The sequence below is a fragment of the Pimephales promelas genome, chromosome 17 (genome assembly GCF_988280905.1).
Source record: "Pimephales promelas chromosome 17, fPimPro1.hap1.1, whole genome shotgun sequence".
Lineage (NCBI taxonomy): Eukaryota > Metazoa > Chordata > Actinopteri > Cypriniformes > Leuciscidae > Pimephales > Pimephales promelas.
In genome coordinates this window covers 22,176,170-22,202,482 of record NC_142785.1, presented here as the reverse complement: position 1 = coordinate 22,202,482, position 26,313 = coordinate 22,176,170, and the positions used below count along the sequence as shown (strand labels likewise).

At 41.0% G+C, this 26,313-nt stretch overlaps 1 protein-coding gene across 4 annotated transcripts; it reads right to left on the bottom strand.

Annotated features, from left to right (window-relative positions):
* Positions 1-252: 252 nt before the first annotated feature.
* Positions 253-26,282, bottom strand: srcap (Snf2-related CREBBP activator protein). 4 transcript variants are annotated; one of them, XM_039664843.2, is made up of 35 exons: positions 26,041-26,282; positions 23,806-23,887; positions 20,588-23,514; positions 20,315-20,356; positions 19,467-19,724; positions 19,200-19,385; positions 18,978-19,118; positions 18,693-18,888; positions 18,020-18,189; positions 16,121-16,208; positions 15,935-16,024; positions 15,394-15,564; positions 15,080-15,306; positions 14,813-14,990; positions 14,578-14,714; positions 14,255-14,424; positions 13,894-14,086; positions 13,574-13,710; positions 13,255-13,441; positions 12,339-12,508; positions 11,119-11,273; positions 10,808-11,023; positions 10,542-10,706; positions 10,224-10,397; positions 8,885-9,193; positions 8,632-8,795; positions 8,030-8,340; positions 7,706-7,908; positions 7,398-7,567; positions 7,082-7,278; positions 6,830-6,944; positions 6,619-6,738; positions 6,326-6,505; positions 6,148-6,231; positions 253-6,055 (listed from the first exon to the last, which is right to left on the bottom strand). In XM_039664843.2, the coding sequence occupies exons 3-35, from the start codon at positions 23,033-23,035 to the stop codon at positions 1,892-1,894; spliced, it is 11,916 nt and encodes a 3,971-aa protein (XP_039520777.2). In that variant the 5' UTR covers positions 23,036-23,514; positions 23,806-23,887; positions 26,041-26,282; the 3' UTR covers positions 253-1,891. The 4 variants fall into 4 exon arrangements, with proteins under 4 accessions (XP_039520777.2, XP_088978293.1, XP_039520778.2 ...); XM_089122167.1 differs by lacking the exon at positions 26,041-26,282 and adding an exon at positions 24,748-24,768; XM_039664844.2 differs by lacking the exon at positions 20,315-20,356.
* Between the last annotated feature and the right edge of the window lie 31 nt (positions 26,283-26,313).

Genomic DNA, 26,313 nt, shown 5'->3' with positions numbered 1-26,313 from the left:
GGTGATGCTAATCTATTTTTTTTAGATCACTGATCTAAACCGTATTAACGGTTTCTATTTACAGGACACCACAAAAAAACAAACATACAAACAGTCAGTATGAGAGACATTTTTACCGCAAAGTATAAAAAATTATCAGTCATAAATACCATGTCTGTTTATCAATCCGTCACCCCTGAAGATAGATACAGAAAATCATTATTAAAATGATTTACAATTTGAATGAGAATTTAAGATGACATAAACAATTGATGTCTTTTTTGGTCTTTTTATTCAACTTACATTTTTGTTTCAATCTTTCAAGTAAAACAATGTGGAATTACAAGGGAACATAAGGAATGTAACAAATTAGAATAGACAAATCAAAATGAAAATAAGACCATCACCATATTCTACTAAATACCCCCCCAAACACCTTTCTGTCCAAAAAGGGCAAAGAAAAGCTATCTTACAATTCACTTGACTGCCAATGTTGAGCAAAAAAAGGAAGAAAAAAAGAAGATATTCCTCTCATGAAGTTATTTCAGGTGTATCCTACCAACCCAGCATCAGTCCCTTCATAAAAAGGACCAATACTCCAGAAGTAAAAATAGCGGACCGTAGCAATTTTCACTGGAGAACTGATTTCAGTTTTGGTTGCACAAACAGAAATGGCGTTGTTACGATGAAGGGTGGAAGAGCTTATTACACTTAAAGCACTACAGATGACCAAATGTCTATACGTTAACATGGATCCTTGTATGGATCAACAGGCACTCTCATTTTATCAAACTCATTTAGATTCTGTGTTTGAGAATACAATTGAACATGTAAAGATGATCATGACGACTAACACTTTGGGAAAGAGATAAGAAAAATAGCAAGATGTTGTCTCCCATTTCTGTACTGCTATAAAGCAAATGACAAGCAAATTTCAAGATTCATCACAAGCTCAAGAGATACACATACTTTAGAGCTTACAAAATGCAGTGAGGTACCAGTAAAGATGTACAGACAAGTTGATGTTCTGAAAAGAAAAAAGAAAAACACCTAAATCACAATGTACAACTCCAATGTCTGAGACATTTCAGATGTACCAACGGGGGAAAGCAGGCAGCAGCAGAACTTAAAAGTAATGGACTGAAACATTACAAAAGACAGGTGATCTAAGCAAATTGTAACTCCAGCATAGTGCAGAGGGGGGGTGGGGGATCTATTTTTTTTTTTTTTTAAGACCTGCCCTCTTCTTCATACCCTGGAAGATATAGAAGATATTTTTGTAATTCATCAACTGACTTAATTGTCAAAACAGCTGACAAACAATATTGAGAATGCAACGGTCTAAAAACTTTACAATTGTACAATCCCCACTAATCCTTTCAATGTAGCATTAATGAATTTCTTCCTCATCAATACCATTTGCAGCACTAGTAAACTCTGTAAAAAGTGTACAATCTATGCAACAAATCCTCTAACATATACTTCACATAGTATTTCCAGTCTTTATGATTACAGTACATAGTGTGAACAAATAATAAATCTTGCCTCTTGCCCAGCTACTTTGAAGTTGCAAAGTCTTTGTGTCAGGGTAAAATATTCTCTGCTTTTAACTCAAATTATTAGGACCCATTATTAAATAGGTGACCAAATGATCTTCATATAATTGTCCTGCATCTACAGACCCTTTCCACACAGTAAATGGCTTGACTTAAGATAGCTGAGTGGCAAAGTCGAGGTCAGATCTAATTACAATGTGCAACAGATCTCTTTTTTCCCCCCGTCTTCTCTCACAGCTAAACCTTGGCCTTAAATAAAATTGATCCCCATTCCTCCATAAAATCTGCATTATCTCCTTGCTGAAATTGTCACCTAACTCCTTGTTTAAACCTAGAGATGATTTATCCACTCCATATCACGTCTTGGAGTGCCGGTGTTGGGTGGATGAAGAGCGCGTGTTGCTAGCTGGAGTACGTGCCTGAGCGGCTGCCAGTGCAGCTACACTCCTGAGAACCCTGTCCGGAGTCCCATCACTGGACCCGGCACTCAGTTCAGGTTTGTCATGCTTCTGGGACCTCTTCTCTTTCCTGCTCTCCCTGTCTCTGCCTCCATAACTCTTCCGTCGAATACTTTTGCCTCTCTCTGTATCACTACCAGAGGAGGCTGCTCTGGAACGGGAGCGGGTAGGCTCTGTACTCTGCGAGCTTAGACTGTGGGTGCGCTGACTGCTGTTGCTGCTACTCCGACTTCTACTGCTGCCTGCTCCTCTTTCACTGCTTATACTACTGCAGGCACTATGACCTCTTGAAGACCTGGTCTCTCTATTTTCATATTCACCTTCCTTCTGATCAGATGCTTTTTTCTTTTCTTCTTTTTTAACCCTTTCTGTTTCCAAGGGCGGAACAAGGCTGCCCGGTCGCTGCCGAGTGGATCGAGCAGAAGAGGAGGACTGTGGTGATTCAATTGTCTGATTGGGGGTTTGCCTACCACTCTCTGCTTTACTGTTAGACATCTTAGGAGAGTCCTGTCCTGTTTTCCCCTTGGGTTTACTGCTTCTTTCAGAAGACAGTGCTCTGCTTTGCTGTAGAGCAGTCTTATTTTTGGGGCTAGGACTGGGTGTGTCTGGTCCTCTTCCTCTCATTGCAAAGAGCTTGGCTGCAGCATTAAGGGCTGAGCAGCGTTTGCCCAGTACCTCAGGTTCAGGGGAAGCTAAAGTATTGGACTGTGGGGCAGCAGATTTCCGGGTTGCTCTTGAACACGTTTCACCACTGGACTCCCCTTCTGTGGTATTGGTGGTTTGACCCTTCTTATCTGACCTTCCCCTTTGTCTATTACGGCTCTCGTCATTTTTAGCAATAGTGCCATCTTTCTCCAGCTTCTTTTGAGCTGATCTTGTCAGACATCTTTTTATACGATTAGAGTCCTCAGAGTCTGAAGATGAGGAAGAAGAGTTGGACTGGTGCTTTCTGTCAGACCCTTCTTCAGTTTTCCCCTTTTCAGACTTGATATCATCCCGTTTCCTTTTTGAGGGCCTCCTACTCTCTCCAAGCTTTTTGGACCGAGATGATCTTGTACCACTGGAGGATACAGAAGATGGGGAAGAGGAACGAACTGACTCCTGGCTGCTTTGTCTACTAATGCTCCGTTTTTTGGCAGAAGTTCTGGTCTCTCTGCCCTCCGTTTTCTCCTCTTCTGATGGCTCAACAGGTAAATCACTCTTGGGAGCATCATGAGTCTCAATATCCGAATTTGATGAGGCAATTCTAGAGGCACTGGGTGTCTGTTCCTTTGGCAAACTATCCAATTTCTTTCTTTTTGGCTGCGATAAAACACCATCATTTCCTCCTGCAATATCCTCAGAAACACAGTCTACTTCCATTTTCTCTGTCTCCTCAGTTACAACCTCCTCCTCCTGCTCAGTTACAACCTCATCCTTGGATGAATGTTGGCCTTCATGATTATCAGCCACTGGCATGTTTTGGGGTGGAGAAGAATCTGCATCTTTATAACTGAGTGTTGACAGAGAATCTGATTTTGTCTGATGAGCTGTAGATGGAGATTGGAAAGATGTTGAAGACATTTTGTTTGATACAGGTGCTGAATCTGTTGCTGCTTCGATGGCTGTAATTTGAAGTTGTGAGGTAGGAACAGAAGTTTGATCAGACTTCGATGTTGACTGTTGGACTGTTGACACAGTCAGTGTAACCGAAGCCTCTGGTGCCTCTGATTTAGATGGAGATGATTCTGGCTCAATCCCAGAAGTCAAAGCAGGTGGAAAAGGTTTGGTGAATGACTGATGAGTGGCAACAGGAGATGCAGCTATATTGCAAATGGGTTCTACAAAGGTTTGTGAAGAGTCTGCAGTTGCACTGCTTCTGTGTAAGGGTTGTGATGTGACATGAGTTGATGTATTTGAGCACTGCAAATTATCTATTTGTTGGTTAGTTGTGAGTGAATTTTCCTCAGCCTCTACAGCAGACACTGAGGCAGCCGAAGGTTCTGAAAATGCTGTGATTTCAATGGTCTTAGAAAGTACAGGCATTTGAGTAAGTTCCTCTGCATGGATGGGGGAAAAGTGGGTACAAGTGGGAGGCTCTCTGATAGGACTTGGAAGCTGTAGTGTAAGGGAAGAAGCAGTACAAGTCTGAGAGACCTCTGGAGTAGAAATCTTGTGTGGAGAAGTTTTAAGTGTGTTGGTGTCAGAGTCAATGCATGCGATTACAGGGTATGAACTGGTGTGAGTATCACCTTGTGAGTCTACACCATGTTCTGATGTAGACAAGGACATATTTTCAGAGTCTCTATACATAGAGGACAGTAAAAGAGACGTAGTGGATTGATTTGTTTCTGAATCAGGTTTAGAAGACGACAATTCAGCAGCATTTGAAGGTGAAGTGGGGTTGAGTGTTGGAGAGCTTATTGGTGAAGTTTTACTTACAGCAGGCAAAGTCACGGGCATAACATTGGAAGTTGACAAATTAGGCTCTTGGGAGGAAGGAGCACCTGTAGAAGGAGAAGATGGTGCTGAGCTTGTAGTTGTGGTGGAATCTTTACGTGGACGACCCCTTTTCCGTTTTGGTGAGTGAGGGGGACTCTGCTCAGGACTGGTTTTCTGGGTTACTGGTTTCTTGTCTTCTGGGAGCTCTGGTGCCCTTGAGGGTGTTTTAGGTGGCCTGCCCCTCTTACGCTTCACTGATATAATATTGGTGACATTTGAGTCACTTTGAGGAGCACCGTCTTTGTCTGAATTAGTTTCTGGTTTCTTTGGTGACAAAGCAGATCTCCGATCTACCCCTCTACCTCTACCTAGAAATTGCTCTCCTAACTGTGCAGCCATTCTAGACTCTGTCTCAAGCCTTCGGCGCACTGGTAAGTTCCGTAGGACAGGCATATCTGGTGAATAGTGTGTTGGAGAACAGGGGTGGTGCCCTCTCCCTGGACTAAACTGTGACGGAGAGGCCTGTTCTGGCTCTTGTGGTGGTGGTGGTGGTGGTAGTGGTGTTGGTGACGAAGAAGCTACGGATGTGGGGACTGATATAGGAGGAGAGTCTTTAAGAGTTTGACTTGATCCATCAGATGACTGAGTGGCTGGTTCTTGAACTGGTTCTAGCTGTTCAGTGTCCTCTGATGAACCCTCGTTGTGCACTCCTCCACTTCCACTCATTCCCCTCCGTCTCCTTTTAGGCTCTTTCTCTTCCACCACCGTGACTAGACGACCTGGAAGCTTTCGAAGGACTTTGGCGGATGGAGAATCTTCTGGAAGTCCCTTGAGAATTTCACTTTCAGCAGACTGCCGCTTTCGTGGTGAACGAGAGTTAGGAGATGCAAGAGTAGGAGAAAGGGAAGGCTGACCCTCCTGTTCAGAATGATGCTCAGGAGAACAGATGGAGTCTGATGATGCAGATGCTCTCCTATCTCTCCTACTACACTGTACAGTTTCAGACACTGCCTCTCCCCCCTGCTCTTCAACATCCTCTATGCATGCAGCAGAAGCGGAGGACTGATGGCCACAATTGTTTCTGTCTATTGCAGGAGATACAGCAGCTGAAGGCACAGAGCTTGAAGGGGAGATGGGCTGTAGGTGGGGGGATGGCACATTTCTAATTTTTTGAACTGAGCCCTGCATAGCAGGGGACAAGGTTGTTGAATCTGAGAGTTGCTGGTTGGTTTGGACTGTCTGGTTTTCTGATGACATGAGCGATTCAGATTCTTTGGTTGTCCCTCGCCCACGCGGACCACTGCGAAGCTTCTCAGGCACTTCTCTGTGTTGGGGCGACTTTTGTGTGGACCCAGGGGTTTGGCTTATACTGCGCTCAGAGTTCATCCATGCCCCCCGCTTGCTCCTTTCTGGCGACAGACGGGTTAGGGGTATATCGTCAGCAGGTGTACCTCTGAGCCTGCCACTGACCCTTGTAGAAGGAGCCCCTTTCTCTTTGTGTTTGCGAGGGCGACGGGTTGGAGTAGGTTCCTCGGTACTGTGAGGTATGGAATCCTCTTCATCACTGTCAAATGACTGATGCAGTTTCAAACCTTCTTCCTTTGCCTGGTCCAACCCTTTCCTTGCAGCCTCAACTTGCTCCTGTAAAGTAAAGACAAATCTTGTGAGTATGACTTCTAAAAGTTTATTCAACAAGAAAGTAATCAAAGCTTGGTTATTGTTTTCATTTTTACCTCTGCCTGCTTCAGCTCCTCTTTGCAAATATCTTCAAGGGAAGCCTCAAGGAAATTCATGGCATATCGTTCTATGGGAGTGAGCTGATAAGAATAGAGACAATTGAAATTTAGTGGAAAACATTATAATAAAAACAGGTAAATTCACATTCCATAAAAGTATAAATATCATGCCTACCTGTTCAACCAGGGCATTGATTTCCTGCTCAGCTTTGGAAAGCTCCTCCTCTTCCTGGTCTCGGCTGTCACCATCATCTAGAGGGATGTTCTCGTTAAACTCTGCAAGCTCAGCCACCTGCTCAGCCTTGGCTTGAGATGCAGCCACAATATCCTCTTCATCCTCAGCACGACACAGGGCCTAATATTAAGATAACATAAATTAAAATGTTCAATGGTTTGTAAAAAATTGAATAAAATTCTTAGAAACAAACAAATACATGAAACACACAAATTGGATATATTTAAAATTACCTGTTCCAAAATGGTGGTGTGTTGTTTATTGATGGATTCTTCATCATCTGTCTGAGGCACACTCAGTTCAGCCACTTTCTTCTCTCCCTCTGACACATCAAACAACTCTCTGATGGTTTGCTGTGGGAAAGAGAGTTGGGCAATCAATCCTTCTAAAATGTATTCCAATCTAAGATTTCAATGTGAAAACTACATTAAAAGTAAAACATACCTCCTTAAAAAAGGCAGTGGTAAAGTTTCCCCCTTCAATAGCCATATCTCCCAACATCCTTTTTTGATTGGCTTTTTTCAGAATATTTTCTTCAACCGTGCGTTCACTGATTAGCCTAAACAAATACATTTTAAAATGTCAAATGTCCTTATATTATGCTAATCATTATTAATTTATTTATTATTAACAAAAATTGGTCCTGTGTATATATATATATATATATATATAAAAACTTTTGAGTTTTGCCTTTACCTATAGATGTGAACATCTCTTGTCTGTCCAATTCTGTGACACCGATCCTGAGCTTGGGCATCCATGGTTGGGTTCCAATCACTGTCATAGAACACCACTGTATCTGCCCCAGTAAGGTTAACACCTACACCTCCACTGCGGGTGGACAGGATGAAGCAGAATATGCGACGGTCTGCATTGAAGCGCTCCATCAGAGCCTGAAAGGTAGAAAAAAAACTTTACAATGTCACAGCTGAGAGACAAAAACAGATTCTTTGTTCTACTTGCCCAAGTCAACTTACAATAAAATCACAAATACACAATTCGAGTACTTCACCTGTCTCTGTTCTACACGTGTACTTCCATCCAACCGCAGGTAGATATGCCCATGGTAGTTAAGGAACTGCTCAAGTATATCTAACATACGTGTCATCTGAGTGAAGATGAGGACTCTGTGCCCTCCAGCCTTCAACCTTCTAAGTAGGAGGTGGAGTGTCTGCAGTTTACCTAAACACAGATAAACAGCCACAAAACATTTATTTTCCTTTTATTTTTGATACAACACACATTTTATATACGTGTAAACACAATCAATTTAAGTACAATGAAATACTAAAATGCACACTCTGGGGTCCCAGTACTTACCACAGTCATACTGAATAAGCCTCAAGTCAGGGAAATGTGTCCTCATGTTGCACTGGATGCGATGGAGCGTGTGTGTAAGCGGGGAAAGACGGGAAGATAAAACAGAGGAGAAAAGAGATTGCTGGTGTCTGAGGGAGGGAGGTGGGTGGCAGCTGTGCATGGTGATAGGCTTTGCCTCTACTGGAGGAATGACAAAAGTGAACCTGTGGAACGAGGGCACACATTTAAACGCTGTGTGACACTATTATTTTCAGATGCAGTTTTCATACTTCCTTTCTAAATCAAATAAAAGTTTAGTGCTTTATGAATGTTTGTGAGCTATACCTCTCTATGACCTCAGAGAGAAGTTGAAGCTTGTCCTCAGAGTTGTTGATGGCTTCCTTCAGGACTTTGCTCTTTTCCAAAATACTACTTGTATCGTGTGACTGAGCCATGAGGCAGGAGCTATAACCCGAGTAACTCCAGTTGTTTACAACAGGACGTGGTGGAGATGGACAATGGCCTGGGAGGAAGGTTAGAAAGTCCAGCACCTCACGGCCATACACAGGCTTAGAGCTGCAGTGCAGATCATTGATGCGCATGATTTGAGAGATTTTGTCGTCTCGCTGAGCCTTTCGTCTGTCTGCAAGCCATGACTGTCAGAACCAAATGTAGTTAAGTAACAAATAAGTAAGAGCTAAAGAAACAGACAAACAACTAATAGGTCACCAAATTTTTATACCAAGAATAAGGGTACAGAAAATGTACCTAAATGCATTATCAATGATGTAGTTAATGATGCTTGCATCTATATAAGAAGCATCTATATTTGCAAAATATTACACACTCAGATGTGGGTTGTAATTGAACAGATTTAAAGTAGAGAAAAAAGCTCCTTTTTTGAGCTAAATAATTAATCAATGTAAGATTAACACCCCATTACTTACCACGTAGAAGGGGGAACGTGGTGGTGGTGGCGGCTGAATGCGGGGGCGCTGAGATGTTGACCCACTACTCCGAGATGAGGATGTAGGCTTAGGAGTGCTCATGTGCAAAGTTATCACATCATTATTACTCTCCTCACGTACTGATGATGAATTTGCCTTCGTAACTGAAAAGTACAGAGTATTGAATGCATAATTATTCTACTTAATATAATTTGTTTCCTTAATATACTGCTTAAACTAAGTAAATTCTTACCTGGTGGTTCTGGGGCTGGTGCTGGTCCCTGTAATACTCTCAACACAGGACGAGTGGGTGGAGTTTGAGAGGATGCAACAGTTCGGGGTGGAGCAGCATAAACCGGAGGCCGGTGTGGAGGCTGTGAAGCAACCGACGCTCTAACAACAGAGCTTGGAGTGCCATGTGGGTGAAGGGTGACCGACTGAGGAGGAGCAGGACGAGGAGAAGGAGGCACGGCTAGAGTAGGGATTGACCCTCCTTCTTTACTTGGTGCCTGTCGTACAACAATCTTTACAATTCCAGGTCCACTTACCATGGATGTTGGGACTGGAATTAAAAATAGAGAGCAAAAGAGTTCACTAACTACACAAGAATTTCGCCTGGAAAGAAAGTTCAGTTTGACTGGGCACCAGACTATTGATTACAGTAGCAGAGCTATCAATTCAACGTCTTGCATTTATCAAATACACTACTGATCAATACGATTTTTATTTTTATTTTTTTTTTGGAAAAAAGTCTTGTTTGCATAAATCTGCATTTATTTAAATAAAAAATACAGTTAAACAGTTACTACATTAAAATGATTACAACAGACTTCAGTGTCACATGATCCTTCTAATATGCTCAATATGGTGCTCAAGAAATATTTCTTATTATTAAAAATGTTGAAAAACTGCATCTAAATATGTCTGGAAACACTGATACATTTCTTTCAGGATTTTTTGATGAATAGAAAGTAGAAAGAAGATGAATAGAAAATAGAAAAGATATATTTGAAAAAAAAAAATCTTTTGTAAAGTTATAAATGTCTTTACTGGCACTTTTTAATGCATCCTTGCTGAATAAAAGATTAATTTCTCCCAAAAGAAAAAACTATTCGGACCACAACCTGAATGGTAGTTCAATTCTTTAGTCTTTTAACTCAATAGAAGAATGGACAATTACAACTTCATAAATTTAACCAGCATACATTAGACTTGAAGGAACAGAGTAAAACAAAAACTAGAAATAAAGCAGAAATGAGAACAAATTTAATCCACTAACTAAATAAAATAATGAAAAAATCAATAAAAATGCTAAACAAACCAAACCATTTCAAACCTCATGTACCATCTACAACATTTGAATTAATATTTGCAGTGTTGTTTACGTTTAACTTTTTTAGTTTTAAAATACTTAATTCAACCGGACCTATTAAGTAGCCAACAAACCATCCAAATAAGCCGTCACATGCAGTTAGAAAAAAAGAACCAGTGCCAGAACACCCATGCACATGCTCTGCTGAGTAACAGGTAGTTTGGTACCCAGGATACAGGCTGTACCCAAACAAAAAGGAACTCAAGGACAGCACCAATACCTTGAGTAGCGGTGAAAGGTAATGCTAGTCCAGAGCAGGTTGGGGTTGTGCTGGCTGGGTATGGATTTGCTGAGCTGCTACCTGTCTGACTAACTGTGTGAAGAACTGCCACCTGAGCTGGCTGACTAATAAGGTGGTGCTGCCCACTACTGGAAACCAGATGCATTACATTTCCTAAAGGGCACAACCACAGAAGAAAGTGTTAGGCTACACCATACACTAACAGAAAGACTGAAGGCGTGCAGGAAAAGCGAAACCTATCCAAAGCAGGCAGTGGATTATTTCCACAGGTATATTTATGTGGAAGACAGTGGATACCTTGGATGGGTCGTGGCTGTGGAACAGGGACCTGGTGCAGCGGAGTCCCAGAGAGTGTGAGCTTGTTGCCCTGTAGCTGGAAGGTTACTGGTTTACTGCCCTGAGAGGACGACACTGGTCGGCCTGCCAGGGAGGCCAGCTGGGCGATACTTACAACTTCACCGGCTGTGCACGTGGGAGATAAATGAAAATTATTTAACTATGTGCAACTATTGTTTCATGGCAATAAACAATGAAGTGAAACAAGTGTGATGCAATTAACTTACATGGCAAACGAGCCTGCATATCTGGACTGAGCAGGACCCTTTGAGTCATAATGTTGCTTGGTGGTTGAGGGGGAGTGGACACCGTTGTGATGCTGGAGGGTGCTGAGGGACGCACAGTCACTGGCTGGGGGGCAGGCGGCCTGACTGCAGGTGCAGGAGGGACACTACTAGGAGCCACTGGAGCTCTTAATGTAGTGACAGGAGTAACAGGACAAACTGAAATAAGAGTAAAATGTTATTCTCTTCCCAACTACACCATTACATGAAAGATGCTGCTGATCAGGATGTGAGGCTTGGACCCTTGAGCTGACCTTGAGGTGGTGGCTGGGAGGGAGCTTGTGAAGGGGTAACCTCTGTGATTAGAGGCTTTGGAGTCTGAACTGTGGTGGTGGTGGTGGTAGGACACGCTGACCGAGGGCTGTTCACTGCCGAACGCCCATCAGACTTAGGAAGAGGCTGGAGCATCCTGCAGGGAAGCAAGCACATGCGGAAACTTTATTAAAAAATACAAACAAAATCACAAAACAAGTCAAAATAATACCATTTATTTAACTCAAGTGAATATTTTATACATCAGAATTGTGTGCTTAACTATTTGAACTCTTGTGCCTCATTTAAAAAAAAAGTTACACATTGCTCCATAACAAAAATGTCACGTCAAAAAACTGTCATAAAAATTTGAAGCTTGGGAGCACAGACTGAAGTTTGGTATCATTTTAAAGAAAAAAATGAACAAGTCAATTCCAAAAATATTATATAGGTTTAGGTTTATGAAAATTATTTATGAACATTATTTTATATAAAATTAATATATTTTATAACAGGTTAAACTCAAAAACAGCTAGCCATAAATCAAAGCCACTAACATAAATATGTTCTGTTCCAAATTTGAGGTTGATATCTTATCTCAAAAAATTAGCTTTCAGTGAGATTTTGTCAAGTAACAGACTTTCCCCATTGGATGCCATGCAGCAAAACACAAACACATACATATATATATATATATATATATATATATATATATATATTACAACACACATACCAACCACACACTGACATCCATACTAACACACCCACACAAATATCATTGCATAATTTATCCAATTGGCTCTATAATATGCCGAAGCAGAAAACAGGAATAACGCAAGAATTTACTTTATAGACCAAACCTGAAAATAACACCATCTGATAAAAAAAAAAGTAAAAAATAAAATTTTGAAGTCTTGCCAACAGAATGAAAGCCTTGCAAAGATTGCATCATTTTATAGTTAAATGGCCATGTGATAAAAAAAAAATCAGTTTTAATGGGTTTCAATGGGGCCATTTTTGTCCAAAAGGTGCACAGAGAGAGTATTTTGTGTACCTACAGCAAAAAATAAGGAAATAGCAGGGAAATAGTAAAATTACAATAAAAATACACGAATGTGCCAAATTTTCTGCAGTTAGCATCACAGGCAAAGTGATCAAAAAACAAAACTGTAAAGGCCAAAAATGTCCCTAAGGATGGAGGCACAAGGGTTAAACAACATACCTGTTGACCTTCATGCGAACAGGCTTCGGTCTGGGAGGAGGGTCAGGGGACTCCATGATTTCCTGAATAAGCTGATGCGTCACTTTCCTCTGAGGCAGGAAAACATCTGCCTGGTATCGAGACACGCGCTGCTCCAGGCCAACCAGGTCAAACATGGATAAGTCACAGCGCTTTGAAAAGAATTTAATTATTTTAATTAACCTTCACTAAGGGTTCAGATAAGAAAAAAGAAACACACATGACTTAAATTTCTGAACACAGAATTACAACGGCAATTACTACCGATTAAGATTTCATCATTTATACCACCTTGGCTATACATTAATGTTAGAAATGGACAGGGCTACTTCATTGTTATTTACAATGAAGGAAAAAACATGGAAGAATGTGAAAATACAGAGCTCAAAGAGTCTCAAATAAAGTCAAGATAAAAAAAAAACTTGTTTATTTGTATTGTGGGAAATTATGCTGCATTAATACCATGTCATAATTACCGTACGTTATATTCGAAGCTGTTCATGTCCTCGGACTGGATATTAGGCGCATCACAGAGAGGAATAAATTACATTTATTTTATGTGCCAAGCATTTGTGTGTTGCATGCATATGTTGTTTATCCAAATTTGACCAAAATAAATTATTATTGTTTTAAAAGCTTAATAAAAATAGCATTTCTCTATGTTATATGGCAAGAAATATCGTTATCGCAATACTCGTGCAGTATAGTGCAGCCCTAGCATAGTGTGATTTCAAATACAGCCACTGTCTTCAGGATTACTATAAACTTCGATGCAAATGTGTTGGGGCAGGTTGGAGCTAAACTCAGGCAAGACATTGGCCCTCCAGAAGCAGGACTCACCTACTATAGATAAACAAAGTAATTTAGGTTTAGTAATTGCTGGTCTTCTACCACTTACCTCAAATGGTGAGGTCTCAAGAGCCCGCTGAACCAGTGAAGCAGTAGAAAAGATTATGGCCTTTGTGATGAAGGGAGAATGTATGGGCCTTGGATCAAACAGGTTAGGGTGATTACACACTTTCCGCAGCTGCATCAGGATGTTGATGACAGACATGAAATGACCACTGGCTAAAGTCTCTCGTGTCCTGGGAGTATATGGGCACAAAAAAAGACAAACAATAAGAAAAACCCATACCATCTGATGTATGAGAAAAAAATTAGCAAATTAATTATCCTCCAAGGCCAGAGCTCCATGTCAGCTTGCCCTGGTTACTTACGAGGCCTGGGCCATGAAGTCATCATAGAGAAAACGCTGTCTTTTCGAGAGTCGACAGCGCACAACATGCTCATATTTTTTGGGCATTTGTTTTTCCACATCTGCTTTTATTCTTCGCAGCAGAAATGGTCGTAGCACCTAGAAAGAGAGGGAGACGAAGGAAGCTTATGTAAAAAGCCAAATGCATAAACGCTTCCTTATAATATTACAAATAAAAACAGTTCCCATGTTTCTGTTATGAACTTTGCCTGTGTTTGTGCTACATCCATAAACGGAATAGGTCAAATAAAATGTCCAACACAATTCATAAACTTGTACTACCTTGTGAAGTCGTTTGATCAAGCCCTCGTTGTACTCCTGGCTCCCTTCAATCATGCCAGTGAGCGGGTTTGAGAACCACTCCTTGAACTCACGGTGGGACTGGAAAACGTGAGGCATGAGGAAGTGCATAAGAGACCAAAGCTCCATTAGACTGTTCTGGAGAGGGGTACCTGTGAGCAACAATCGCCTTTGACTGCATGGAAGACAGAGAATTGAAAGGAAAAATTGTAAATAAACTCATTACATTGAGTTCACATAATTAAATAGGGTTTACACATAAAATGCAAAGAAATTAACGTTAGAATGAGATCTGTAGCAATAAATTATCAAGTGGATCATAGAAAAGACTGTATACAAGTACCTGTTAAAGTTGAGCAAGCTTTGCCAGCGCTGAGACTTAAAGTTCTTGATGTTCTGGGCTTCATCCAGAATGAGGTACCTCCAAGACTTGCGTCTAAAAGCCTGATGATCTTGCAGTACTAGCTTATATGAGGTGATGCAAACATGGAAAGCATTGGGTTTGGTCCAGCCCTGAGAAATTATAAAAAGAATTTTTAAATCACAAGGATTGAAAGGCTAAAGCAATAATTGCTTTAGAGTGTTTTGTAAGGTGTTTTTAAAAGGAGTTTGTGTTTTTAAAACATCTTAATTTGTAATAAATATGTTCATTATTGTATTCATTACTTGTCGCTTGAGTTTGCGCTCCTTCTGGCTGCCATAGTAGGTGAGGATTTTGAACCCTGGGCACCAACGCTTCAACTCCATCTCCCAGTTGAGCATTACACTGGTGGGCACAATGATCAAATGTGGACCCCAGTTACCTGTAAGAGAAATAGAGAAAATGTTTGTCGAACTGCATATATCGACTATATTTTCAAAACGCATCATAGGGAAATATGTATTTATGTGGACTTTTTACCCTTTACACAAGCTAGATGAGCTAACAGAGCGATGGTTTGGATGGTTTTGCCAAGCCCCATTTCATCTGCAAGTATGCCATTGAGTTTCTTCTCATTCATGGTGACCAACCAGTCCAGTCCAATGTGCTGGTACTCACGCAAAGTACCATGAAGCAGAAATGGAATCGGTGTTTTGACCTTATATTAAAAGAAAACAAACAACTGCAGTTAATGATCAACAGAAACTGTGTTCTTCAGTCATTGTTTCTGAGGGTTTGTGTTGCTACCTTTGTTGTTGCCAGTGTATATCCCTTTGGTTGAAGGCTCTCAGCAGTAGCAGCAATGTGGCTGATTTCTTTCTTAGGTCGGGGAGATGTTGTGACAGAGGGACTATGGTCTCCCTCTCTCAGCAGAAGCTCCATTCCCTCACCTCCATCATCATCCTCATTATCATCACTCTCCTGCACGTCCTCATCCACTTCTTCTTCGTCACTGTCTACAGCCGCTTGGGAACCTGAATATTGAGTGGATCACAGTAGGAAAATATGATGATGTGCTTTATTTGGACACTTCATACAATAATTCATAAATGTCAGCTCACCTGAGGAGGAGTCACTATCATCAGCACTGTCCTCTCCTTCCGTCTCTTCCTCCGCTTCCACCTCGGTTCCCTCTGATTCTTCTGAGGAATCTGGTGATGCTGAGGGCTCCTCAAAATCAGAGGCATACGCTCCTCTGTACTTCTCTAAGAGCTCTTCCAAGCTCATCTCCCCTGTGAAATAAAGAAACCACAAGAAACAATATGACCTCAAGAAATTACTGCTTAAGTCATAATTACTCTTTGTAATATTAGTCAAAGGTTTGGATTTCAGTATGATTTTTTTAAAGAAATAAATACTGTTAATGAAACCGATTAAAAAAAGACAGTAAAAACGTTTGTGATGTTTCAAAAGCTTTCTAATAAATGTCAAATTTCAAAAAATTGTGATAGAACTTTCTATTCAAAGAATCCTGAAAGAAAAAAATATATAATAGTTTTTTTTATAAAATTGGTATACAGAGCCCAAACCTTTGACCATTAGCATGATGTGTGTATTTAAATTATAGTGTTACACTTCAATATATTTCAGTATTTAATTTACCCTCTTTAGCAAGATCATCCAGTTCATCTGCATGGTCTCCCTCTCCTTCAATAACTTCCTGGGCTGCAATAGTGTCTTCTTCATCTTTTGCTGAAGCAAAGCATAGAATAATTTAAGTTATAACTTTCTGTCCAAATCAATAGGATACCCAAGTTAAGTGTCGGGCTATCTAAATAAAACTCTAACCATCTTCTTCATTGGCACTGAATTCTTTGTCTTCATCTTCAACAGTAGAAGATGAAGCATCAGAGGCCTCTTCTTCTGATTCAACAACCTTTGCAAGGAAAAACAAGTTTATTTAAATATGTGAGAACTGAAAAATATATAAATAAATAAATTATATATATATAATTTATTTATTATATGATATGACAGTATATGATGCCATACTGAAACATCTGATGTGAAAAGTGATGGACCACATTAAACAGAGAATTCTGACTAGGAGTAAATGGCTACGTGTAAACACTAAGGTTTTGGAGGCGACAACTGCATTTAGAGTGTGTTCAGACTTATAGTTTGGTTCCATTAGTCTGGACCAAAAAAGAAATAAATCTTTTCAGTGGTCTCAGTCCTCTTGTTTCGTGTGCATCGGGGTTCCGATGGCAGTGTTAATCCTTATTCAAATGAACCGCAAAAAACAGAGCAATCACACCAGGGTTTGTTTTAATCGAACCAAACATGCCAAGTGTGAAACATGCCCTTAAACTTTATTTAAAGGGTTAATTCACCCCAAAATGAAAATTATCCACTGATTTATATAGAGAACTGGATTGCTCATGACATCATAAAAAGGGAATCCTCCATACCACCATATTGGTATTCCCTAGTGAGCTCACACTCTTTATTGAATTAATAGAAAATTATATAATTTTACATACAGAAACATTCCCTAACGAGACACCGTTTTAATGTCTGATAACACAAACATCCTAAGCATTTAAATGGTTATTTGTTTAAAGTCTTTTATTACTGAAATTGTAATAAAGACTGCAAATAAGTCGAAGTGCTCCCAGGCACTTGCTGTGTTATTCCACCATACATTATAGTTATCCATTTTGCAGGCTTAAAAAAGTCCAACGTTTTATTTTGTGCCACCATTCTTGGTCGAGTTACACTACTCGTGTAACTGTATTTAAATATGGGAAACGTGGAGGTGTTTGGTCGCTGCTCTGCTTGGATCCTAAAGAATGAACTGGGCTAAGCTAAGTGCAATCAAAGTTTCACCGCAAGACTGAGCGATTTAGTGCAAGCACTGAGACGAGAGAGGCAGGGTTGGGAAACTTCACTTTCTACATGAACTAGTTCAAAGTTCAGTTCACACAGGCAGTAATACAGTACGTTCAGTTCACGTTCGCCCAAAATATGAACACGTTCATGAACTATCGTTCATGAACAACACTGGGTGTGTATCAACTCGTCTTAGTTAAGGGAATAACATAGTTTAATATGAAAAAAGGTGGAGTATCCCATTAAAGTAATCCATACGCCTCCAGAGGGTTAATATGGGCCTTCTGAAGCTAAGCAATGAGAAAGTATTCATATTCATAACTTTATAGTTTAGAATCAATGGCTTTCGGAAATGGCTGTATGTTAGTCAAGTTCCGGTGGAAGAGTGACCTCTAACCCGACTTATGTAGGAGTTGAAAAAAATTGTCGTTTAAGGCTTCTAATTCATGACTGGTGTTTTGCTTTTCTCTATCCTGTGCTTCTGCATTAGTCAATTCGCCGGGTTATATTTCACTCCGCCAGAACTATACTCACTTTTGGCCAGATTATAGTTTATAATAAATAATACAAAAACAGCTTCAGAAGGCCTTTATTAAACCCCTTGGAGCCTTTTGCACTTTTTTGGGCCTCAAAATCTAAGGAACCATTCACTCCCATAATAAAGCTTGGAAGAGCCAGGGTGTTTTTCATTATAACTCAGGTTGTGTTTGGCTGAAAGAATAAAGTCATATACACCTAGGATGGCTTCAGGGTGAGTAAATTATGGGATAATTTTCATTTTTGACTTAACTAACCCTTTAACTAGAGTGCATGTGACCAATGAGTGTTGGAGTTGATCCTGGGAGATTGCTGTACCTTGGGAAGAGTTAAAGTACTGAGTAGCTGGTCCAGAGGCAGAGTGCCCTCCTCCCTCAGTAACTCTATCTCTCGCCTTTGTGTCTCTGCATCATTCCCCTCTTGCTGCTCCTCTACCTCTATGGTCTCTTCATCATCATCCTCCTCACAAGGTGGCTCAAAGTCTCTATCTGCAGCAGAAAAGGGACAATTTATACATTAACTTAAAGTGTAAAAAATAATTTCCTTAATTGTGGTCAAAACATTTCAAACCATACTGCACACAAAAACACTCAAAAGAGCAGATTTTCAATTCACTAAATGTATTAAAACACAATCTTTATCTGTACAGTGGCCCCACAGAATTTGGACACTTGAGCCATGTTTTTTTTTTATGTTGTTTTGAATGAACCATTGCATTACATAAAATATCAAAACCAAAATAGCACAAGCTTAATATAATAAAGAAATACCATGTTTGCTAGGTTTTGAATGCAACATTAGATACTGTTAAAAACCAGTCTCTCTGTGAACCTGACCTAACATATTCACGAAACAAATTTTTTGGTCGACTAAGCCTCTACTCGACGACTAACTTTTAGTCGCCTATTAGGGGACAGCCCAAGTTAATTTACTTCCAAGATACTTAATCTGAACAACACCACAGTAAAACAAAACAAAAGTCAGTCCTCACCATCATCATCAACAGCATTCAGCTGTGGTTCTTTTGAGACAGCTGCAGTGTCTGAACTGTGTTCAGGAGCGGCATGCAGGGACTGACTTAACAAGTCAGAGTAACGCTCTGTCTGACCCACAATGAAATCCAGCTGGAGATCTAGGGCCTTCTTCCTCTTCTCCTCCAGTCTGGACTGTTGTTTATACTGGACCACCTGTGTACAGCAATGAGTGGGAATCAGTTAAAGCATGAATAGTCTTTAGTACAACAGATTTTGTCCAAAAATAAAACAATGAAAGTCACCTTCTCAACACTGCTCCAGAAGGCGCGGACCTCCTTGGCAATAGAAGAAGCAACTCTCCTTAGTTTGGCCTGCTCCTCACGTTTCGCTCTCTCTTCCTTCTGCCTCAGCTCCTCATGGTGGCGCATCACCATCCGTACCACCTGAAAATGAGTTCAGACTGGTAAGATTATCAAAATACAAACAGCATGTTTCAAAAAGGATAGCCTGGATGCAACATTTACCTTTCGGGCCACTCCTCTTTTCCATCGCCTCTCTTGTGCAAAATCTGCAGAGAGCCACTGCATTTCCTCACAGAGGTAATCCCAATGAACTTTTGGCCGTACTGGTTCGGTTATACGAGACAGGCGTTTTAGGGACCAGAAACCTTCACGCTTTAGTGCAAGGGTTCGATGTTCTATTTCTGCTTCCTATTAAAAGTAAAAAACGTCAACTTATGAATGTCAATCTCTGTTTCAGAGAGTAAATTATGTAATTTATCCTTCTCTTACATGTTTTGCCAGTTCTGCCATGTCTGCGTGCTTCGGAGTGGATTTCAGGGTGGTTGTTTGCTCTGACTGAGAACAGCCTCCAGAACCCTGGGAGGAAGTGGAGGGCATGTTTTTGCCATGCGAGTTGAGTACAGGCGATCCTCTGCCTGTGTGAGAACGCATCCAGTCACCAGATGTGGGAGATGGAGATGGACATGGAACGGGGGAGGAGGAAGGAGTAGAGGCTGCAGTAACCTTGCCTGCAATCCATTGGCAAACCTTGGGACAGACAAATAAAACAGTGTATCTGACTGTGACCGCGCAATATTATTCAGCGTAGAGTACAAAGGAGAGACAGAGTGACCCAGAAGAGATAAAAAGAGCTTCATAAAAACAGGAAAGTCTACAAGGACATCTTGGTGAGCAAACATCTTACAAGATTTCTCCTTATTTCTAAATAATACATGCTACTCTAGGTATTAAAACAGTTTCATACACTCAGCTCTATTTTCCTTCCAGAATGTACTTGAATTTATTTTTATAAATGCAAGAAAGTGAGTTGAAGCAGTGACAGACCGATATATATATTCCAGATCAATTACCTGGCCATTTTGAGATTTTTGGCATCAGTGAGAAACCATGCCAACTTGGCTGATTGAACGCACCTTTACTTTCCCCCCTTTTCTGAATTTAAATATTTGGTCAAATAAATGTTCACTTTGTCAGCAGCATATTTGAAAAGAATAAATTGTATATTAGCCTACATAGTACATACTGAAACCTATATCGGTCAACCACTAGTTGGAAGAAGCAGGATCATCGCAACAATTTGCAACGATCAGATTTGAAGGATGCCTGACACCTCTTACCTTCAATAACAAGCCTTGTCTGTCTGTCCTGCTCTGCCCATGCTGGAAAACACACATGGCTTAATATACAGCCAAGAAGTGCACTAGCAACAGACTATGGCTTTGAAACTGTTAAAGACTGTGTGTACACAGGCTATCTGAATTATAAAAACAGTTTTGCTGACTACCTCTGATGCCTTCATTGTGACTAAACACGAACAATGATGTAGTAGTGATCTCAAGTCCAATTTGTTGTATTTGATATACAACTCATAAGAGTTAAGTAGCTTTTACCTTGCTCACTGCTGGACTGGGCATAGCATTGCTGTCTTCATTCTGGACCTCCATAGAGCTGTCAACCTCTCCGTCGCTGCTCTCTTCTACAGATGCATCAAGTGGCTCCAGGATGGTGTGTTCAACATTTTGCATTGTTGACAAAAGTTTGTCTGACAACAGATGCTGCTCCAACTCCAATTCACCTTCCAAAGACATTGAATCTTGGCATGGTGTAGCGGCCGATGACGGTTTACACTGATTCCCCTCGGGGACAACACTGGATCCGGTGCCGCACACATCACCAGTAGATAGAGTAAGGTGGCTTTGTGTGTTATGGAGTTGTACTGAAGCTGATGAAGTGTTAGGAGAGGATTCATTTTGAAGCATCTTGCCAGAACTATTCGATTTATTTACGTTTTCTTTCACAGGTCTTTCCTGTGAATGTACATTAGAAGTGGAAACAGTCTGAGAACACAAAGAGAAAGTGTTTGAGACGGCGCGGTCAGCAGGTAACGTAGCATCCTCTTTTACTGTGGGAGATGCAGCTGTAACAGTTTTAGCAAGGCACTCTGAAGCTTTATTTAATCCATCACTGGGGGATCCAGCCTGGACAAGGGAGTTCTGATTGGTTGAAATCCTAGCTGACAGAGAAGAAGGTTGCTTAAGGGCAGGGCTGTCACCCTTCTTTAAGATCAATAGCATTGGGTCAATTGTGCCACAAGACAATGAAATTAATGACACACCTTGTCTGTTTTCCACTACATCAGATTGCTGCTGCTCTTGCACAGAGTTAAGCGTGCCATCCAACACTGTGGATGTTAACCCAGTCAATGCATTCGCAAGATCAGTGGGACTTGAATCCTCATGTTGCTTGACAATTATAGATCCTTCTTTTTGCATAGAAGGTATGGTCCTTAAATCTCCGGTGGGTTTGAGTGTATCAGAATGAGTCCCTAGATAACTCTGGGCTTGTGAGTCTTGCGACAGTGTTTCCATTGGTTCCTCCTCTTCTTTGTCAGTTAACAGGAGCTTAACTTCACTGTGAATGGCAGCGGATGTAAAGCAGGGCACCGTGCATTCATATACAGCAACAGTTGACTGGGATTCGGGGCACTGCACCAGAGACTCCTCGCTGACCTCCATCTCTGCATGTTCGGACTGCTCGTCTATCTCACTTACAACCAGCCAAGTATCCTCCAAATCTGGCTGCATTAAAATACCTGCATCAATCAAATCTTTCACCTTGACAGCATTGAGAGCCTCTGCACTCACTTCCTGCCTTTCTCCCACAGTCACGATATCTGGGTTGTCATTCAGGCATATCTGAATTTGTGAGAGTTTATGATCTGCTGGAATGGACGCTTGTACTTGTTGGACCATAGAGTCACAAAGATTTGGCTGATCTGATTCTTGACCCTCTAAAGTCACACAGTTCTCTGTGTGAGCGAGCAGCATGCTCCTATCCTGTTGGTGATTTGAGGACATAGATATTTCTATTGGATTGGCACTGTCATTCTGCTTCAAAATCACACCAGAAGAGCCGCAAACCCTAACTTGTGACCTTTCACTCACAATGGAGACCTGTACATTGTCAGTGCATGTCACATGCCCAGACAGCTTTGGTTCATCAACAGAAATGTTGTGAAATACTTTAGCAGCCACGTTAGAACACAGATCTCCATCAACGGGGACTTTCTTATTGCCTTGTCCCTCCGTTGCACTAGTCTCTTTACCCAACACAAACATTTTTGGGGTTTCACTTACATGTACATACTGAGAGCTTAGCTCTTGCACACACTTTGTATTCTCAGGCGGGGTGGGCACGCCAGGTGTTTTATGAAGGGGGCTTGTCTTTTGTGTAGCCCTTTGTGTTTTACTGCAGTCCTCTGAGGGATAACAGCTGCCCTTATCGGAGTCATTTTGCATGCTATTTCCACTCTCGGGGGTAATGTGCTGCCCCCCTTGTTTTGATGATGAATTTCCTGAGCAAAGAGAATTTCCGCAAATACCTTGTTTTGTTCCCTCAGCTGACAAGTTTTGTCTACCTGGACTAACGGCACCTTCTTTGTTTGTTTTAGGCAGATCTTGTGTGAAAACTTCCATAGCCTCCTTAGAGTCGAGTTTACTAGCCTGCTTCGCTGAATTTGTCGTATTTTGTTCTTGTAGGACGTCAAATGCAGATGAGGCGGCAGTCTGATTTGTCTGAAAAAGGGGAGTTGTTTGAAGCTGCTCCATGTCTCTCTCTGTAGTCTTAACTGCACTCGAGACTGGTGGCATGACTTCTGTTCTTGGATCACAGGGGCTTTCTCCAAGTGTGTGCTTTCCACACATGTTCTTGTAGTCCAATTTGATTGTCTCTGGAGGCAAGGGTCCCTTTTCTGCCTCAATAGGGGCAGTGACACCCCCTGCATCTCCGGGGTGTTGGCTCCAATCTTGGCAGTGGCCTGTGCTGGATCCTTCCGCCATATCGTCCTCCCTGTATGCAAGGCTCGATTGCTTTGTGTTACACCCGTAAAGTAAATCCTGTTTTTGCCCAATACTATCGGTCCCGCTTTCAAAAAGTTTGTCTGAGGGAGTCTGATCCTCCAATACGTCTGTAAGCTTTTGTGAGTTTTTATCAGTAGCTGACACCAGTCCTCTTTGGACCGCCAATATCTCCTCGGGTTCCTTGATGTCACTGCTTCGTTGAACGCGAGCGATAGTCTGTTCTTTACATGCAGCCTTTGAGTCTCCTTTCTGCTGCTGAGATCCAGTGCCGATGTTAACCGATGACGGTGGTAGAGTGGCAGCTGCGACTGGCTGCAGGGCATGCTGGGGTGGCCCAGCCACATTCTGCGCAGCCACGGACGTGCCACCCAGCACAGCCACTGCCGGACAGGTGTGCTGCCGCACCGCCTCTTCCCCAGACTGCCCTGCTTCAGAACCGGCAGTGCTACACACTGAACCTGAAAGAACAGTGAGATGTTGAAATGAACATCTAAACCAATAAAACATCTATGTGAAATCTGCTGTCATTTTTGTCTAATATTAATTTTTGTTTCAAGATTATTTTTAAGCAGTATTTAAATATGGTGTTATTTAAAGCTGAGAGAGGGGAGGAAGCAAGGGGAGGAAGATTTTTTTTTAAATGCATGGGTGATAGGCATTAGTTTTGAGGAAAGCGTATAATTCTACTACTACTGCACATTCCAAGTGGGCATGCATATAACTAAAAAATAAATAAAATAGATAAATACCTCTATGTGATGAAGCACCAGTCTCTTCCGTGATTTCCACTTCCAGGATGCTGAGATCAAGGGTACCGCTACATCTGAGGGTCTAAAGATAAACATTTAGAGTTAATTTCATGAATGTAACATCAAATACACTATCCTGAAGATTCAGTAAGTGCATAATGACAAATGAGATAAAAACATGTTTTTTAGAAAGCAAATTATAGATGATTTAGCTGGAGAAGGACTATGTAATTTCCTTAAAACCTAATCTATTCTACGTTGTCGGTGGTTAAAAGCAAGTGAAAATGACAGCGAAATAACTTAGAGCAAACTCGGGTAAATGGTGTTTGTTGGCAGTACTCTTTTTTTTTTTAGAAATATAGGAAATGCATAAACTATCGCTAATATTAATCTATCGAACATATGCTAAACGAAATAATATATTGTGATTTTAAACAGGAACACTAACAGCACACACGTTTTAAAACACATCCAATAAATTGAAAGTTAAAAAGAAAAACTGTTGTATAGCCGGACAAACAGTCTCATTCAGTACAATAGTGCGGGTGCTTCACGTTCAACTAGCCTTTAGTGACGAGTTAAAGCTTGTTCGGACGTTATTCTTCCACGATTGTTCATAAACTTCAGAAGATAGTATGGCGGATAATGTGTAATATCGAAATACAGATAATGAATATAGCCGGCGGTTCTGTATACATAAGGCGGGCGCACACACATGAGCCTTTAGCGGGCTAGCAAAAATGCTAATTGCTTATAGACGTTGCAATGGAGCCGACAGACACGACAACGTTTAATTTGTTATAGGCGTTTAAATGACATGGAGCTACATTCTTTGGCTGTTTTGTGTAACAGTGTGTAAGAGGGTGTCTGTTATTATTATCTAATTATCTGACTCAGACAAACACATTCATATTTGTATATATTATATATAAATACACACACCGTCTCAAGCTCTCACGCGCGCTCTGAAAACATTGCTCGAGCAAAGAGCTCGCGTGTATAACGTTACATGGGCTTCCATAAGAAGTTATGCAATGATCAAGAATAAACTAGCCTATATCTCATCATTATCCATATCGATGGTTTTTAAAGACTTGTGAAAAACAAACATATTATTGTATATTTATTATAACACCCATTACAGGAACTACGTCTTGACGTCACTGCGCGGGGTCACGCTACACAAAAAAAGCCAGTCAACTAGCGATCCCCGATTCGCGAACAGGTCGTTCTTTTGAGTCGGATCTTTTCAAAATGAAAGTTAGTTTTATACCCGATTGTTAATTAAAAAAAAAATACGTTCTGTAATCGGATGAGAGTTTTATAAACAAGTATACGGTTTGACAGTTTGATCAACACGCAAACGAAACAGTTGCACTTTTTTTTTTAAATAAATAACATTTTAACATTTGATTAAAACCTTTTAACCTATTTGACAAGATATGAGTGCATTTCAGTACTATTTAATGTATGAAATATTATATTTAGGTTCCAAATAACTTGTAATTACAAAGATGAAAGGTAAACAGCTAAATGTGCCTACATGTAACAGTTAGCTTTATTAGGGAAGTTATTTAGGGACCACTGGATGACAAAGAATCACTGAGTCGGTTCTTGAGTCGTTTTGCTCGAAAGAACTGATGCGCAGAAACGAGTTGGACTTTCCATCACTAGTCAATAATTCTACATTATGTCATGCTTACTATATACTGGATTCACTTTATCTTCATGACTCATAGCAGGTTGATATTACATTTTATACGAATAAGTGTTTTAACTAAGGACACTTAAAACGTAATGGAGGATATTAAAGTAAAACGCACAACATAACAACTTCGTTGTTGTTGCACTCGCAGTGACAGACGACAGTTTCGTTTCCAGCTTGCCCTCACAAAAGTGTGCGGTACAAAGGAAACCGGAACCTATCTGACTTGCTACGGATTTGGGTCCAATTCTGTATTTTGCAATTAAATTAGACCATACGGAGCAAGGTGCAATGATACAAATGTGCAGTTGATACAAGTCGAGTCAGTTCAATAAAGGCCGTACTTTACACTTTGACTTAATCTTACACAACCCATACTTTAAGCACCCGACCGGTTGAAAGTCAACTTGTCCCGCCATGTCAAAATCCCCCCCAGTGACCCCCTTACCCTCCTCCCCCGCCCTCTTCTATCACTTCCTCCCCAGCATTCCCCCCTCCTCTCACCACCGCCATCTTAAGTTCCCACCTACCTGAAATTTCCGAGCACTTTTCTTTTACTAAATTCTCGCTGAAGGAGTCGCCATCCGCTTCAAATCGTACTCAATCCGTGTTGAGACTATTCCGAACTGTCTCTCGGTACCCAGTGAGGTACTGGCAGGTTCGTAGGATCAAGTTAAAGAACGGTCCGACAGAGACTGGGTCCGGAATCGCTGAAACTAGCGGTTGCGGGGAGGAGACTTTCGACGCAGCGAAATGGAGGAACGAGCGACTGCTGACCAAGTTGCGGAGCGAATAGACATCTC

What these genes read in the sequence shown, in the direction of transcription:
- srcap (XM_039664843.2), bottom strand. Translation starts at nt 23,035, where the DNA reads ATGGCGGAAGGATCCAGCACAGGCCACTGCCAAGATTGGAGCCAACAC. An exon ending in ACCTTTCACCGCTACTCAAG is followed by an intron (nt 9,194 to 10,223) that starts GTATTGGTGCTG and finishes TTTTAATTCCAG; the next exon opens with TCCCAACATCCATGGTAAGT. An exon ending in AGAGATGTTCACATCTATAG is followed by an intron (nt 6,945 to 7,081) that starts GTAAAGGCAAAA and finishes GTATTTGTTTAG; the next exon opens with GCTAATCAGTGAACGCACGG.